This window comes from Balearica regulorum, chromosome Z (genome assembly GCF_011004875.1).
Source record: "Balearica regulorum gibbericeps isolate bBalReg1 chromosome Z, bBalReg1.pri, whole genome shotgun sequence".
Classification (NCBI taxonomy): domain Eukaryota; kingdom Metazoa; phylum Chordata; class Aves; order Gruiformes; family Gruidae; genus Balearica; species Balearica regulorum.
In genome coordinates, this window is record NC_046220.1 from 23,473,875 (window position 1) to 23,492,427 (window position 18,553).

General features: G+C 41.3%; 1 protein-coding gene across 6 annotated transcripts in view; it reads left to right on the top strand.

Moving 5' to 3' along the window:
* MCC (MCC regulator of Wnt signaling pathway) overlaps positions 1 to 18,553 on the top strand; it is a 220,054-nt gene extending 201,501 nt beyond the window's left edge. For all 6 annotated transcript variants that reach the window (XM_075740722.1, XM_075740724.1, XM_075740723.1 and 3 more), the window contains 4 exons: positions 4,229 to 4,435; positions 5,132 to 5,229; positions 16,290 to 16,412; positions 17,213 to 18,553. In XM_075740722.1, the coding sequence (XP_075596837.1) occupies positions 4,229 to 4,435; positions 5,132 to 5,229; positions 16,290 to 16,412; positions 17,213 to 17,393 (609 nt within the window). In that variant the 3' untranslated portion in view covers positions 17,394 to 18,553. The remainder of the gene's footprint in view (positions 1 to 4,228; positions 4,436 to 5,131; positions 5,230 to 16,289; positions 16,413 to 17,212) is intronic.

An 18,553-nucleotide genomic window follows, 5' to 3' on the forward strand; every position in this document is an offset into this window, starting at 1 on the left:
CCTGCCTTTTTTTTATGCATAAAGCATTACAAAAGGCACAGCTACAGTCTGCGTGCTTTGGTCCAAAGAGAATGTGCTACCTTATTAGCATCCGTAGTTGTTGCTCAAGTCTACGTTATGCCTTGCTCATATATTCAGCCAGCTATAACATAGCTGAACCTAAGGGCAGGACTCATGGATGTCTTGGCTTTCTGTGTGTATTGTTTTTATCTATTATTTGGAACATGTACCTTATACAGAATAGTGTATGCATCTGTCCTCTGAGACAACTGACGAATTTAAACTTCCTTACAGTATTTTATTTGACTTGAAGCAGATGGACTAATCTGTGCTGCAGAGGACTTCATTATGTAGCAGCTCTTAATTTGTTCCCTCCTTTCCACATTCTTAGCGAGGATGATACAGCTTGATTGAGCTACTCAGCATTGCTAGGTCTTATGACCCGCTGCTGTCTTCCTGAAACTTTTATCTGTGTTGGAATCTCTGCTGCATCTTTTAGCACTCTTCATTTTTTATGACTCCCAGTAAAAACTGATTCACCACATCAGTCATATGGCTTCTTGCATCTATGTGTTATGCTGATAATGTTCTGAAAATCCCTTCGCACCATTAGTTCTTCATTATTGATGAAAATGATCCATAAAAAGAAGGAATGGGAAAGGTTTCTTTGTTGCCTTGTTTTTTTTTTTTTTAATGATCCACATGTAAGATGTAGTGGTCCACCAGTACTTCTGTAAAATCCAATTCTTTGCTTAAAGCAATAATTAACCATGTTTCCAAATGTATTCCCATCTGTGGTTTGTCATCATTCAGTGGTCTTGCTTTGAGGTCAGTTGTTGTCATGCCCCAGTTAGCAAGGAGATTACTTCTGATGGGTGTAAATAATTCTTGGTTTACAGCGCTTCTGCATTTCAAAGCACTTAATCTAGATAAGAGGTCTCAGGTTTCTACACTGACAAATCTTCCTCTTTTGTGTACAGGTGGTGATAATACTGGTCATAAGGTGCTTTGACACTACAATCTCTTTTTGGAAAATGTTAAGAATCCTGTTGTCCACCTTTGTTACAGCATTTCATGCTCTTATAGGTGTATATAGTAAAATACAGTTAACTAGAGCATGGCATTTATCTGCTCTGATACTTGTTTTACTTCTGAAGGCTGGTATATTCCACCATGTGTATTGTGATCCTCCTGAAGTCCCTTTTCATCACTATTAGAACTTTTTGCCACATCAGCGTCCTTGCTGGTTTATTCTTCTGACGTGACCACATCCAACACAAATTTTGATTTTGAGGATGTTGTGCTGTTTCTGATTATATTGAGTCAGAAGTGTTTAATTTTCATTCAAGTTTTTGCCCAAATTCAGAATTACAATATGACAGCAAGTACAAAATATTGCTTAATATTCAATTAATTAGTCCTGAAATGACTGCTAGATTTGGTGCTTGAAGCTTGTGAATTTCCGTGGGTTGTATAGGTCTTATGCAATCAACTGAAAGAGTGACCAGATGCTACCTCCTCCTTCAGGGTTTCATTTTGTAAATGCCATTTGTGCTTTAGGCCCACACTCTGAAGAAGCAGATATGTTAAACTGCAAAATGTTTCACCAGCATCCTTTAATTAGAAAAAAAGGGAATAATAAATATACAAAGGTGATGTTGTCATTTAAATGAAGTTTAGATGCTGTCTTTAGAAAACATATTTTCATAGAAAAATTACTGCATGTGTAAAGACCAATTAATTAACTCTCTTAAGTACACCTGAAGCTACTTAAATTCTCCCACATGAAACACTACTGTCACCACCCTGCCTCACAGGTTGTATGTGTCCATACCGGAGTCCTCACTTGTAGTTTTAATTTTTAACTTTAACCTTTCCATTCCTTCCTGTGCCTTCCCTGGGAGTCTCTGTAAGACACTGGCTGACAGTTCTTCCACTTTTCCCCAGCTTTGTCTTTGCTTCTCTACTTCAAAGTCACATTGTCTTGACATGAGAAAACTAACGTATGGGGGGGTGCTTTTGGAGTCCATGATATGTCTTCTGGGACAGGATGCAGACTTGTGAATTTATATATGATGATCTAAGCTTACTGTCTTCATAAACAAAGGAGTTAACCATTGATCCTCAAATTTCTTTTGAGCTATGATATGTAATACAAACAAACATCCAGTCTTTAAGTTAAAACTTTTAAGTGATGGGAAAAATTAGTTCCACAGATTCATTGTTGTTAAATTCACCTTTTCCTTTTAGGAAGTAAGTGTCCCTTATTTCTATGCTGAATTTGCCTGGCTTCAACTTCCAGCCTGGGAAGATCTTGTCATGACTCTCCTACATAGATAGCCCTCTGTCAAGAGTATCCTCAGTTCACATAAGTGCCAAAATACGCTGCTCAAATTACTTCTCAGCCTTCACTAAGCAGGCTAAGTAGATTAATGGCTTTAGAAATAGAGGCTTAAGAAGCTAAATGCATACACTTAAGAATACCAGACTATCCAGTTCAACTCCTGTAACTAAATTTCCCTATCATTATTTAGCAGTATTGTTTACATTTTTACTGTTGACAAAGGAAATTAATAAGTTTGCCTAACAACTAAATTTCTGTAAACCACATTGAATGAAGCTGATATTGTACTTCGAACCTTCAGTTCACAATGAAGTAGATGAATAAATGAATGATTTTAAAGCTCATGCAAACCTTTCCAAGCCTGAGGGTTTTCAGAATATGGATTTTATTTTTGCATGGTTGATGGTTCTGAATAAGCCAATGATTACCTATGATTACTATATGCTGGTTGTAACTGTGCTACACCTCTGTGCAGTGTTTGCAGTTAATCCAGAAAGCAAATTTTTGGTAGGACTGTAGAGTCTCTTCTACAGAAAAAGTTAGTGTAAATATGTGCCAAGATTTGTGTTTGTATTATATCCATTTTTAACAAAAATTACACAGAGAGCATTATTTTTGAAGGATAAGGTAAGACACCTCTGATATTTTTGTGACTAGAATATGGTTTTTTGTTTAAAAAAATAATTTAAAAAGTTATTTCTTCCTAGACTGGCCACACAACAAGAAACTTCTGTCTTTCAGAGATGTTTACACAGTGAACAAGTCTAGAACTGAACTGTAACACAGAAAATGGCTGCATGAACTCAGTATTCACCTGTGAGGTGACCTAGGGCATGGCAAGCTCAACAGTGAGAACATGAATCTGGGTTGGGGTTTCTTTGTTTTGACAGTCTTTTGTTTGTTTGATGGTGTTTTTTTAAAACATAATGTAAATTATGTTTTAGGACTATTTCTTCAAATGTTTTGTGGACGTTGGGTTTTCCTGGGTTCAGAATATAACTAGACATTTCATGGAATAAACTTTTCTGAAGTGTTCTTAAACTCCAAGAGCCTTCTGGTCTGTGCTCAAATAGCTGCTGTTGTGTTACAATACTTGACAGCTCTGTCATAAATACCAGAGTGGCAGAAGAATTACACACCAGAACTAGCTCTCAGAATTGAGCTTCTTTCTATGAAGTACCAATATCCATCTTCTGTGGATCATATTTATGGAAGAATAGAGGCGAGCACAATTTTGTCATCCTCCAGCTGTATATAGTTGGGATCCTGGTTATCTAGAGGAGGGAAATTAAAAATTGGCATCCGATGGTGCCATACCCAGTTACTCTTTTTGACTAACTCAACTTCTTCTGCCACAGAGGCTGGTATTATGAGGCAGGAATATGTGATCTGTATTTGCTGTCCTAATCCCTCAAACCTATTCCACTGTAATGAAATAAACCAATTCTAATTCTTATGTATCTTATGTATCACTAAGAAACTGGAATCTGGCATTTAGGGAGCTGTGTAGCAAGAAAGTCAGACAGTCCTGGTTTTAGGGCAACAGTCTCTGAAGGGCAAGGTAGAACCAAAGAAATTTCAGCAGCAGTGGCAACCCTCTCAGATCTGTGATACTCTAGTTTCAGCACTGCATTAGCTGCTATGTTGCCTTTGAGGTTATTTCTGAGGCTAATTAAGGGATGGCATAGCTTGTCATGCTCAGTCTCAAGATAGACTGGTCTTTTGACAAATACACGATTATAAAAAGCTTTCTGGATGCTGATAGTGTTCTCCATGCAAAAAAAACGATGAAGTAATTAGAGTGGGTGAAAACTTTGCTTAACCTCATCTTCCTTTAGGGATGTAGTCCCATGAAGCAGCATGCTGATAATATTTCTTCAACAGGAGGAGATGGCAGAGCTCAAGGCACAGCTTTACCTGCTAGAGAAGGAGAAGAAGGCATTGGAACTGAAGCTGAGCACTCGAGAGGCCCAGGAGCAGGCCTACCTCGTCCATATTGAGCACTTGAAGTCTGAAGTGGAAGAGCAAAAAGAGCAGAGAATGAGGTCTCTCAGCTCAACCAGCAGTGGAAGCAAAGACAAATTGAGCAAGGTCAGGAGTCAAACAAGTTTCCAAAATCAGCATAAACACAATTTATTGTACTCCTCTGTATAGCAGTCTTTAGCATGTTCATCATTCTCCTCTTTTGTCTATATGTACCTCCTTTCTCTCTTCTCCAGTTGTCAGGTGGTTCTTTCCATTCTGTGACTTTGAGGACTTTGCAGAATTACTGTTAAGCCTGGGCTATAATAACGTCATTTTGGGGAGGAGCACAACAAAGCCATTCTTGTCAAACATGCAAGCTACTGTGGTTGAACATGTTGTGCCTTGCCTGGTGCCACTCACTGGAAACAGTAGAAGTCTAAGCAAAATGCCATCCTGCCCCTACTCCAAACACAAAATGTGAAACAATAGATCGCATATCTATGAAGCAGTTAGAGCATTGTAATGATAGTTGTCTTTGCTTCAAATGTGGTGTCAAAAGTAATATAAGGCACCAGCAGTTATGCACAGTATAGCAGAATTCTGCAAATCAGTGAGCTGTGGTGGTTAAGGAAACATTTAGAAGCATTTGTGAAGTGTTAATCCATTAGTCCATTCTTGGTATGTTGATAGACTGCCATGTTGTGAAATTGTGATGTTTATTTCACCTCCATTTTAAAAATAGCTGTGAACCAAGAGGTTTTCAGAGTTTTCCCATTAAGATGGTAAGTGACTTCAAATTAATGGCCTTTCCTCATTTCTTAGGAATGCAGTGATGGCACCGCAACACAGTTAACACTAGCTGAGCTGAGACCGTACAATGAGAGTGAACTGACTGCTGAACTGACAAATGCGCTCAGGCGGTAAGCAGCTTCCTTTACCAGAGACATGACTTGTGCTGTAGGTCCAAGGCGAGGTTTAGTTCCTGGCCTTTGCTCTTACCCTCAAGTGATTTAAGAGTGACTGGAGATTTTTCCTGTGAGAAGGAAAAAGATCGAGGTTCTTCTAACCTTCCTCTCTCTTTTGCTGTTCTCCAGCTGGTGAAAGTCCTCACATGGTGCTCAGCTCCATTCTCCTTGAGATTAACTGTATCCCTAAGAAACCCTCAAAATGTCAGGAATGTCCATATTAGGCAAGAATGAGATACAAAACAGTGACATGACTTGCTTGAGAGCATGCAGAAAACCTTTAGGGACGACAGGATTTGAAGTGTGATCTTTGGTTAAGAAGGTTGGTCTCAGATCAGAACTTGGGTAGGAATTACAGGAGTTGGAGTTGCAGTGAATTAGATGACTTAGATGCTGCATTTGCCTCCTGAGTATGTAAGTAGAGCCATGGTTCAATTACGAATGACATTGTTGTGTGAAGCGTTAGCTTTCCAACAAGAGAGAGAATTGATGTCTTGACAAACTGCTTTTATCAACAGCCAGGTTTTAAGCCAAAGCTTTCAGTACAGTTATATATTAACTAGATATTTGTTTGTGCAGCAGTTTTCACTGCACCAGCTATGTGGTAAACTTCATGACAAAGATATTCACTGTTTTGATAGTTGTTCCACCTTTTCTAAAACATGGCAATCTAATCTCTAATCTGGTTATTGTATTTAGAACCTCTCCAAAATGCTACTAAGAATTTTGGCTGGGAAGAGCATGTTTTGCTTTTCTGGTGTTTGTGCCCTCTTTAACAGTGGAATGTCCTCTTGGGCACCTGTGGTGATTCATTCCTGAAGTGTTTTTTTTCATAGGTGCAACTTGTAGTATGCCTAGGGACACTTAAGCCTGAAAGGCATTATGTAAAAATGTTAAGATCATTACCACTGCAGAATCAATACCATTTGCTTAATAGTCTGGCACTTGCTGAGTATTTAGTTTGCTTGATGCAGGAAACAAAATTCTGTGGTTAAAATAATCATTTGTCAGTAATCATAACTGTCATTTATTTGTGGGTGGATAAAATCCATCAACAAAGTTATTTGCATCAACATCGTACCCCCCACACTCCAGTCCTGGTGTGAGCAGCTCTGTTGGCATTTTCTGTCTTCACTCAAGCTACAGCTTTTTCCTGTTCTTGTTATTTGCTCCTGGATTTTGAGAAGATGCCAGTGACCTTAGTTAGCAGAGGCTTGAGTGTAGTCATGAAATGTGGTTTGCTGACAACACAGAGAAAAAACTTTGCTTTATCTACTAGGCTTTAAGTTGATTAGCATGGATTTCCAGCCAGGGGCCTAGCAAATACAGTTTGTCAGGCAGAAATGGGGAAGAAAAGTAATCGGATTAGACTGTACATAAATTTTGGAGTGAAGACTCTCTGTGTAATGGAAATATGACTGTACTCACTGTGATTGCTACTGCCAGTGGGGCTCAAGCACAGGTCCTGCGAGCTGTGTGGACAGGGTATTTTTCTCCCTAATCAGTATACCAGCCAAATCAATCTGGATGTGTAGTCTCCTTATCCTGAAGTCTTCTTTCTGAAAGTTGGTAGACACGTCTAGCACATGGAGAAGGCTTACTGCAACCTGAGTAGCCACAGCTATCCTCAAAAATACCAGCAGTTCCTAACTGCCGTCCTGGATAAACGGACCCTCAGATATTGCAATGACATTTGTACCATCATGGATCCACAAAAGAGTTTTAAAAGTAATCAGAGCGCATTTTCCTCTCTGAAAGTGCTGCAACAGTGCAAAATGGTCTGAAGTGACTGTGATATCTTTAGCTACAAAGTGAATTTAACTCTTTGCACTTTGTGTGCTGATCCCTCAACGCTTTTCCCGCTGGTATGGGAGGACAAGTGCTGTCACTGTGTGTGAATCAGGAGAGATCCTGGTGGCTCACCCACCAAAGAAGTAGGACCAGAATTCAAAATAAAAAATACTTTGTCCAGTAACTGTGCTTACTGGGGGGCCAGAAGGGAAATGTGAAACAAGTGAGTATTGCACGCTGAATCTGTGGTCTAGAGGCAGTATTGAAGTGCCGATGTTGAGGAGTATTTAAGTGCTGGTTGCAATTAGTGCACACATCCAGCAATTGGACCTATCTGTTGTTGCTCCAGGCAGTAGACACTGGTGCAGGGTACAGCAGCTTCAGGGATAGGGGCAAAAATTCATTTGCTTTTGAGTCTTTCTTTTTGTCAGAGAATGTGATATCAATCAGCAACCCTGCTTGCTGCCTGCTCCCCATCTTGTCTTCACAGACACGAAAGCCCTGGGAGCTCCCAGCTATGCTGCTTTCCCATTCTGTCCTTCTGTTGCTGCAGAACTGTCAGGTTCTTCTCAGTTAATTGAAATAGAGTAAAACCCAAATAAAACAGCAGGATACAGTTACGGTTTGGATTTTGGTGTGGTTTGGAAGCATTCATGTGTTCATAGTCTGCAAATGGCTTTGCAGCAGAACAGTCTCATCCGCAGAGGTAGCCTATCTTCTCTCTGCGGATGTGGATTTTCTCTTAAATCTGGAATCTAGCAGTGTGTTGTGAAGCTCCCCGAGTTGTCATTGCTAGTGGCAATCAGCAGAAATTCAAAGCAGGAGCAATTCTTCATTTATTGTTTCATAATATATTTGTTCTAGTAGGACTCAGGGTTTCCCGTAGCAGAGTTCAGCATTAAAATCCATCTTATGGGCTTTCCACATAAATCACTTTTCTTTTCCATGACCACTATGCTAACTACTAGAAATGCAAATTATCTGCAAGTTCTGTGTTGTAAAAGTTACATCTAGGTTACCAAATTTCTGGTATTGCAGGCTAAGGCCACTAATTTAGAGATACATCCTCTTCCAGCCAAGCATAAATACTTTCTGCCAGAGTCTTTAGCAATTTTGTTTTCCTCTGTCTCCTTTCTTAATGGAATGTTTCAGTGGACATGAAGCCTCTTGAGTTTTTTCTTGAGCTTGACATATCCACAAATGAGCTTGTTGGAAGGAAATACTTTATTCTTTGGAGGGAAAAAAATGTATCACCAGCAGCCTTATGGCCTGGCACTGACACTTCGATGGTTGTGCCAGAGGCCAGTTTTATGAGAGAGTATCTGACCGAATACCCCAAAATCAGGCACATTGCACAGTCTCTGAGGGAGACCTTAAAATGACACCTTCCTTGCTGATGTGTTGTGCTCGGCTGTGGCAGGGGAAGGGAGCGCTGCAGGTGCCTTGTATGAGTTTATAACTTAGTAGGCACATACCAAGTTATAAATGCATTAGAGATGGCAGGAAGGAGGCAGTGACAAGAATTCCAGATCGACATACTCCTGCATTAGCAGAGTGATAATAATGGTGATACAACTAATCTTTTCTTTTTTCTGCTAAGTTCTTCCATTCTGTGAAAAATGGCCCAGCTGGCAAGACTGAAACTTCTCCCTCTACCCAGGCCTTACTAGAAATGCTTTGATTGTTAAGGGGCATAGGATTGTATTCTGTGTATGTATTTAGAGACTCCGTTAAAAGCATTAAAATATTTGGGCAGGAAGTATCTGACAATACTGGCTACGGGCCATGGCAGACAAAACACTTTGTGACTAGACTGACTGTTGAGACCTCAGCTGGGTCATCAGATGGCACAAAATGATGATCTCTGATGACTGTGCAGGGTTACATGAATTGTGCCGGTCTAGATGTGTTTCAGTATCTCCCTCACAAAAGGGTGACTTGATCTGGCAACAGAGCAAAGAAGCTATATATTTACCATGTCTGATGACTTTTGAACTGAGAGATAACCTAGTAAGTGATTCTACTAATTGGGAAGTTGCCATGGAGGAAGAAAATGGTGGTAATCACTCGGCAAACAGGCAGACAGTTCTGCTGCCTTCTCTTAACAAAAAGTACATTTTGCACAAAGCTATGGTCCTCCCTCTCTGGAAGTGGAAACTGCAGGTATTTGTAGTAGGTCATAGGAAATTCATCCTGTTGCAATAGCTTCCATGTGTCTATTGAATCACAGTAATGTTCTTTGCAGTCTTAAGTCCTTATGCCTGTCCAAAGACTGCAACTCCGTGTTGTGTCAAACTTCTTGTTTTGAGAGAGCAGGCATTTCAACAGAAAGCTGTGTCAAGGCATGGCCGTGACTTATTTCCTGACATTGTCAGCCATCAATAAATCAAGCCATCTTCCTTTATGTTAAACTTCCATAAACTTCATGTGATGGCATCTTAGCTTGGGATGTTTTCAAGGCCCCCCCCTTATTTTCATGACAGCAGGATCTGGGAGTGGGTAAAGCATCTCTGAAATTCAGGCCTATCTTGACCATCAGCAAGGCTAAGTCTTGGAAATGAAAAGAGAAATGCCTAAAATACATCACATTGTAATGATTCAGATTTAAAATGGCTCTTAAGAATTGAATCAGTAAAATCCTCTTTCTGTTTGGTCAAAGTACAGGATGAACATACAGTGGATAAAAGTAGGGCGAGGGAGGTGGGGTTGATCCTCAGGAGCTATTGATGAGTTTCTCTAGTGCATCTGTGGCTGCTTTTAGTCAGTTACATTTGCTTATTTCTGTTCTCCCATTATCACATCCATTAAATGGGGAGATGCACAACTCTGAGACATTTGAAAGCCAGAGACCAGCATGGATTGCAGTCATTGCAAATTTCAGGGATCTCTTGTCTTTTTCATGACTGTGCAGTCTCCTGCTGTGGTTTCCTTTGGGTGCCTGAGGGGTTCAGGAGGCATGGCCTGTCTCTGGAAATCCCCCTGGAGAGGCCCACTGAGAGAAACCTTCTTGCAAGAAGAGAAATGACTCATGGTGATATAAAGGACAGATTCCTCAGAAGTGCCTCGGGTAGCTATTTTTCCTACATACATCACAGATAACCGTCATTTTTCTTTTTCTCTATTTTTGACATGGAATAAGTAGTTCTCCCTACCACTGCGTGGTTATCTGAGCTGCTGTGCACTTGGATATAATTGTCACAGGGAGCTCTAAATAGCTCCAGGTCTGGAGAGTTTCCAGGCTGGGCTGGCAGGGCTGGGTGGGAAGTTTGAGCAGTGAACGCAGCAGGCATGATGTTCTCCCTTTTTGCTGCCAGTCTGTTGTTTTCAGGACCACACCTGGCCTCTCTCCCCACTGCTGGTGGTGTAACACATGCCTGTGGTACCATCTGCATTTTGAGATCTGCTCTAAGCATCGGACAATCAGAAAAAAATGCAGTACAGTATCTTACACCAGCTTTTTTTTAAAAAGCTTTTTTTTCCGTCTTCTCTGTGATTGGAAAAGGGTGCCTTTGCATGGGCAGCAGGCAGCAGAGGTGTTCTCAAGACTACTCATGCCTGAGGAGGTTAGACAGGAAGATGTGGCATTTAAAGCAGATGATTTTTAAGACTCTTTTGGCATTTGTTGCCTCTTAAAAAAATTCTATTATATATTTGTTGTTTTCCTTAGCAGGCCAGCCCAGACCAATGAGGCAGGCACACGTTCGAATTGGCTTGGGGATTCTGCATGCCAGTCAGACAAAGATGTTAGTTTAAACTGCTGATGAAAAGAGAATTTATCTGCATTCCTCTTAAATGTCAGCTGTTATCTCCTGAGAGAAGAAGAGTCAAATGCCTAGGAAAAACAATCATGTGTCACCCTGTTCCGCTGGAACTGGAAAAGGCAGAGAGGGGAGTGAGGGAACATGCCAGGTTTAAAACAACAGGAGGATATTAGGAAAGGGATTAGGAGCAAAGTGTGGGATGGAAGGTGTGTGCCTCCTCTTCAAAGCGGGGACCATGCAGAAATCCAGGGGCCATGTAGGAGGTGCCTCTCCTGCCTCCCCTCCCCATACCCCACGTGCCTGGGGGGTGGCTGGCCTGCACGGGTCCCTATGCCCAGGAAACCTCAGGCCTCTCTCCCCCTGGTCTGGCTGCCCGGCTTCTGCGTCAGGGCTTTGCGTAGGCAAAGCTCTGGGGCAGATGCTGAGCTGAAGCTAAGGGTGCCGCTCCAACAGGAGAGTGAGAATTTGAAGGGGTCTGCTTGTAGCAGGCAATGCTCACTGCTGGGTAAATGGATGTTCCTAGTGATGGCAAGACGTAGGATAATCAGGCCCCAAAGGCCCCTGACTCCTTTGCTGGGCTGTGGGAAACTTTCTTACCTCCTGATTCGGAGGGAGCTCGTTACTCCTTTTTTGCTCCAGATTTGGCAAGAGCTGTGGGTGCTCTTGACCCCAGGGCAGAGGGGTGATAGCTTGTGCTTTCACAAGAGGGGGAGTTAGCTGGGTACACTCCAAGCCAGGGGCAGAAAAAACAACTTTCTGCACGCCAGGGAAGAGCTGCTTCCTGTTTGTAGCACTGGGGAATTCTTGATGAAATGAGCAAAGGCAGGAAAATCCGCCTGGGAAGACTTCTGGCGTATGAAACCTGAACATGTCTGGAAAAGCCCAGACAGGAGGGAAAATATAAGGTGCGCAAGACCTTGCTTACATTATTCTGGGCCAAACATGGTGTCATTGTATGGAGGCCAAATTGACAGAAACTGCAGAAATGTGCCTGATGTTATATAGTTTCCTTTACAGCTCTGGCAGAATTCCCCGCTCTCTGCAGCGGTAGCCTTGAAACCTGAGAAAATGTTAGGCCCTGTCCGCTTGCCTTCCTATTCAAACCATCTTGTAACTGTGACACAAAAAGCCCTTGAAAAACCACTTAGCAACTGCCCATTGTGCATTTTGATTGTGAAAATGCAAAGCAAAAATCTTTGTTACCAGCGTCTTAGGCATTTCACTGAAAATAGTATTTTTAGCAGATGTTGGAGTAGGCTGTAGGCCTCTGAATACACTCATTCTGAGCTTTTCCTTGGAAAGGAAGCTGTGAGGGATTTCCCCAGCTGACTTGTGGAATGCCCAGCAGCAGAGAGCCCTTGAGTGGGAAGCGAGCCATGCCCTCAGATCACAAGCTTGTTCCCTCTTCTGGGAATATGTGCTTATTGTCACTGCACACGAGCCACATGTTTTCTGCAGCGCCAGTGGCGGTAGCTGGTGGGAAGGAGAGCTGTTGGGAGCAAAAGCTGCACTGAGTTCTGCAGTCCAGTTGATCTGGGGGCCCACAGAAATTGTGTTGTCCTGAAAATACTTGCTTCTCCTTCCCTCTTCCAATCAAAAAACACACACAAATGCTTTCTCAGGATCCGTACTGGTCCATATTACAGCCCTGGGGCATGATAGCAGTGTGAGTTTGGCATGCAAGCTTCTGTGCAAGTTTGCTCTTCAGAGTCTGGAAGACTGTCTGGCAGCAGCAGGCCGTGCCGCAGCCATGCAGGGATGCTTATGGTTGTCACATCTAATTCAGTTCCATCCCTGGTTTGCAGCTTTGACACATTCTCATCCTGGAAAAATGCTGCATGTGACTAGGACTATTGTTTTAAAATATTCTGTCTTATTAAGCCTGTAGTGGCTGATTGTTCATATGCTGCTGATTTATAACAGCAATCAGGAAAGTGAAATGTTGTTAGAAATCCCATAAAGACAGCTAACCTCGTAATGCATTAAAGGAATACAAATAGCATCTCACGATTCATTATCACTCCTGTTCACTGCCCAACTAAGCAATCAGTTTTGGAGAGACACAAAAAAAGACAATTCTTTCTGCCCAAACTGAGGTAATTAGTGATAGAAATGGGGAGAAGTGGGAAGAGTTAGCATTATGAGGCATCGGATTTTTACAAAGGGATAGAGCATTTTCTGGCCAGCCAGTAAGGTACAGCTCTGAGGTCTCTCATCTGCCACTAAAACAGAAGGTGTGGTACTCTGGGGAAAACCTTACATGTATTTTGCATGTAATACTCATTGATCAAGTGTATATGCATCTCCATTTCCCAGACTAAAACAAAGTATTTACTGTGCCTTTACTGTTGCTGCTATGTCTGTCTACTTAGGTGTTACTGTTCTATGAAATGCCTCTTGAAGTAAAGATATTTAAATAGGCATGTTTTAAATCAGGTACAGTAAGTGTAAAAGTAGATGCGTATGTGTTGTCTCTGTAAGATTTTGGGACATCTCAGCACATGTCAAACCACGCATTGCTTTCCCTGAGATGAAAGTGAGAGTAGGCACTAGCTAGTGCTGTTTTCATGGACTTCAAGAAGTCAAGAAAAGCCAAAAGAACTGTGTGGATCTTACCAGCTCAGAGAATACATGTGGTTTAGGGGTATAAATGTAAATTTGACATATCTATAAATTTGAAGGATTACCTGCTGTTACCTATTTAGCTAGATGGTTCTGAACTAGCATCTGAAAGTTGCTTAACTAGCCTGTGGAGGCCCAGGGTGCTTACCACTCTGCTGTCTCTGTAAGTTTGGCAAGCAGCAAGACAAGGATGTTACAGGCCAGACGTAAAGAAATACCTCTTGATGTTTAGCTGAGTGTGGACTGAACATGACTGGTTGAAAGGTGTGAGTGCAAAAAACAGACAAAAGGTAATGTAATAGTTTTATCAGGTAACAGTCACCGTAGCAACCAAACTTTACCATGCCTGATGAGTTCCCCAAGTCTTTCCACTGTGTTTCTTTTCCACACAGTTTCTGTTACAGCAGGTGTGTTAAGGACTTCAGCTGCAGTAAACCGTGGTTCTACAAGGTTCTTTCCCATGGGACTGTGTGCAGTGTTTTCACAGCTATACCTTTTTTTGCATGTAATGTTAAATCAGCTTCATGTGATTTTTAGTTTTCTCTCCCCATCCAAATACTGCAAATGTTTATTCCATTGGACTTGCTGTCCATGCTAGGTCGTGTCCATGCTGGGCATGGTGCTACTGAGCCTTCCCCAGAGCCTCTGGCTGTGGCATTCTTTGGAGCAGACCAGCACCAAATTTACCCTACTCTGTTCTGTCATATCAGTAGTGCCACACACATGTTAGATAACGGGTCTGGTCTCTGCCAGGTCTGATCTTTTCTTATTTATCTTCTATTGCAAGTAAAAACTGGATTTTTTTTGTTTGTTCCCGTTTTCTTTGCAGAGCACAGATTTTGACCACAGACTCTGCTGAGTCTTTCTGACTGCTAAGATAGGATATAAAAAATAAAATTTATATTTGGGGTGGATGGCAGTGAGCTTTTAACCGCTAGGGAAAAAGATTGCCTAATTTGAAAACTGAGAATATGTTACTTCAATGAAAGGACGCATAAAGAATACTGATGATTCTTCATCAACAAGGCCTCTCTTATGTCCTTTCTAATTTGGCCAGTAAACCAGTGTCTACAGTGTGTTGGGATAAACTGCTAACTTGGAATATTTCCCCGGCTGACTTTGTGAAAGCCCTTCTGTTGCTGAAGCCGGGCAGAGTGAAACATGCCACATACGCTGTCCTTGTCTCTGGTTATGAAATGCTGCCATGGCCAGGCCAGCCTCGGAATTGCAGAGTGGTGAGCAGGGTTTCGAGGAGCATCTGTGTGGTCTGTGCAGAGCTTGGGGAAGCTTTCACAAACTTGAGGGTATTAATTCCCACGGGGCTTCGTGGGTTTATGTGGGAGCTAGTGGTAGTCTTGTTATTGAGATTAAATCCAATTTATTCACTTAGCAGCCCTGCAACAAAAACAGGAGGGAAAGGCAAAGCAGTTCTAGGCAGCAGCGCTTGGGGAAAAATGTCTCCATACATGCAAAGTAAGGCTTGACACTAAAAAATTTAACTTTAGCCCAGCTCCATGTCATTCTTATCAAATCTGATGTTTTTCTGTCTGGGCTGTCTGTGCTATGAGGATGGGTCGCAAAGAAAGGCTCCTGGGACTCCACATGAGCTGCCTTGCACAAGAGGTGGGACAGTCCCATGCTTGTATAGGAGCAGGCTGTGGGCAGCTCTGCAGCAGGGAGCTCCTCAGGAAGAAGCACCTGCCTCATGCCACATGTTCACCTGTGATGGGAAATGCTTTTTAAAGCCAGCTTCAACCCCAAGGTGTAATGCTTATTCCTTTCCAGATCTTCTGTCTTGTTCACTTTTTCTTTCCCTCATAGAGATATTTATAACGTAAAAATATTATAAAGTACCTTACTTCCATTTTGGCGTGCTTCGTGTCATTAGGTTTTGGTTCATAATTGTTAAGTATTGGTAAATATGTTGACAACTTAAACCTCACTACTGTGGCTTATTTGAAAGAAAAAGCGTACCTCAAAAGAAAATGCTTGTGCTCTTTCTTTTGTATTTCTTGTGCTTGCTCTTTTCTGTCTTCTCCCCTCTCCTTAACTTTTCTGTTTCCCAGTGCCACATGCCCTGGACTTGCCGGCTCCTTAAAAAACCCCGGTAATCTAACTGTAATACAGACTGTAGTATAAATTACTCAGGTAATTTGAGGCAGTAATTGAAATCAATGAAATTGCTTGGAGGGTGGTGAGGCACTGGCACAGGTTGCCCAGAGAAGTTGTGGATGCCCCATCCCTGGAAGTGTTCAAGGCCAGGTTGGATGGGGCTTTGGGCAACGTGGTCTAGTGGAGGGTGTCCCTGCCCGCAGCAGGGGGATTGGAACTAGATGATCTTTAAGGTCCCTTCCAACCCAAACCATTCTATGATACTGTAGTGATTTTAGTAAATTATCTTTAAGACCAATCCTGGTATGCTATTTGTAATTAAAATACCTATATGATCACCATGATGTTTGATTTCCCTTGGCAGTTTTCCTTGCTATCTATCTCATTCAAGACACACTACCTGGCATATGCTAGGTATTCTTAATTTTTTTATTTCTGTGTCTTTGTGATTATTTCTTAGTGTGATTTGATATATAGGAGTCCATGATCCACCAGAGAAGATTTTCTTTTTTGTCTGCTGCATCTCTGATCCTATATTCTAAAACGGTGAATGTTTTAAAAATCAATCTGTGGAAAATTTTAATTTAAAAGAACTACCTCCTGTGTTATTCAAGTGGTAGTAAGGAAAATACTGTCAGCCCAGCGCAGGACAAGCATTCATTCACTTGCAAGCTGACGTGTTATTTCTGTTTTGAAAATAGTTTTATCCCTCTTTTTCTCCTCATCCAGGGAGAAGAAACTGAAAGCTAGAGTGCAAGAGTTAGTGAGTGCTTTGGAGAGACTCACAAAGAGCAGTGAAATCAGACATCAGCAGTCTGCAGAATTTGTTAATGACCTTAAAAGGGCAAACAGGTAAAGGATCTACCAGCAGATGGATGCACCATTGATTTTTTTAATTTTTTTTTGTTGTTTTCTGGTAATGGACTGCAATCCTCCCCCTACCTTAAGGAGCAGTTTCTGGATCCTTGCATTGTCATGAGCTGACTCATTAAAAGATTATAGTTAGAGGTGGGGGAGGTAGGACACTGAAAACTACAGAACTAAAAACAGAGTGGGGAACTAGGTTAATCTTAATTGAATTACTAGTAAATGCAGTACTATTAAAACCTTCCATTTGGTCAGACTTATGAATCTGTTATTTTGTTTAAAACTGCTCCCTTTTCTTTAGCTCCAGCCTCTTTATTAATAAACTGGCTTAGATAATCACACTTAAATTTTATTGCTCACTCAGTAGATTTTACTGGCACCATGTTTGGATGGACTGTAGCTGCCTTCCTGCAAGGAGCCTATTGCTCACAATGTTATTTTCATTAATAAATTATACTTGAAAGCTCTTGTGGTGAGGAGCAGCACCCATCTCAGCAACCTCTAGCTGACATTTGGAATGATCGTTAAAAGTTTTCAGTAACCAGTTTGCTGGTAAAGGTGTGTTCTTGCTCAAAAAAAAGATACAGAGATTAGCATTGATCTGGGTATGGATCCATAAGGTTTGGATCGAATATATTTTTAAAGCACTAGTAAATTTTAGGAAGATGATCAGTACCCAAATTTTGGAGTTCCCTGAAGGTGGGGTTTTGAGGGGGATTTTTATAGCGCTTGCTATGAACAAGCCTTTTTTTAAATGATCTTGTGTTGCCTTGTATTTCTCACAGCAACTTGGTAGCAGCTTATGAAAAAGCAAAGAAAAAGCATCAAAATAAGCTGAAGAAACTGGAATCGCAAATGATGGCCATGGTAGAGAGACATGAAACCCAAGTACGGATGCTCAAACAAAGAATAGCTTTACTAGAAGAAGAGAACTCCAGACCACATGCCAATGAAACTTCACTTTAAATGCATCTCTTTCAAAGATGCTCAGTGCCATTACAAATTTCTTTCTTTAGGAGGCTGACTTGTAGTAGCTTCAAACACTAAAAGCTCTGACTGTCAATGCTGACACATTTAAGCACCTTCTCTGGGATCCCAGAGTGGTGCCATGGGGATAATATAAGTAAGTGTTAACCTTAAGGACTGTTTCATAATGTAAAATGGCAGTGCCTGAATTATCATGCTATAGTTATGTATATTGTCTGTATTGTTTTGTCTATATTCATGCAGCTTCTCTTCCATTTTCTGTATGTCCCATGGGTGACAGTGTCACATAGCAAAATAATTCATGTTAAGAAGTTTTAATTTGGGCAGTTTGGACATAATTTGATAGGTTTCCCAATTGCTGAGCAACTTCTGCAGGCAACTTGGAATTGTACCTTCAAGACTTGGTGCTGTGGTTAAATCAACTAAATAGGCAGCTGCAGAGTAGGGAGATGATAGGCTGAATTGGTTTTTTTGCACCATGCTTGCAGTACTGTTGATCACAGTGCAGATCAGGTAGGAAAACTGTTGATTTGGAAAAAAGAAAAAAAAACAAGAAACCCTAGTTGCAGCTCTGAAAAAAATTACAATAATGGTGTATTTCGTACTGTTTGTAAGGGGATTAAAGGCTGTGAGTTTCACCATGCCAGATCATAGTCTGTGCCAAGGTTGGATAAGAAATAGGAGACCTCCTATTTATAGTGCATGGTGTTTGCAATTATTTTGTGAAACAGTTGGTTTTTCTTGTTATTACATTGTAGGTGAGGTTTTAAGAAGCTGGGCTATTTTTGTCACATGTGTAGTGCTTACTACAGCTTTCTGTGATGAAGACGTAGAATGTGTTCTTCTTTTGTACTTGTTTTGACCAAAAAAGGTACTTGTTAGGAATGTACCCGTTTAATATTGAATACATAGGCACAAAACTATAAATGTGTAGGTGTCTGGATATACAGCCACAAACAGAATGTGAATGGTGAAGTCTTCGTACAGCTTCTTAGGTTAGTTTTTGTTACTGCTAACAGTCTCTTGTTAAGTCACGTCATGTTACTGTATTATCAAACTGACTGAATTGAAAATGTTGGCCTATTATGGTAGTGAACACTAAGCCAAGCATGGCGATCAGGTTGATTTCTCTCAGGAGC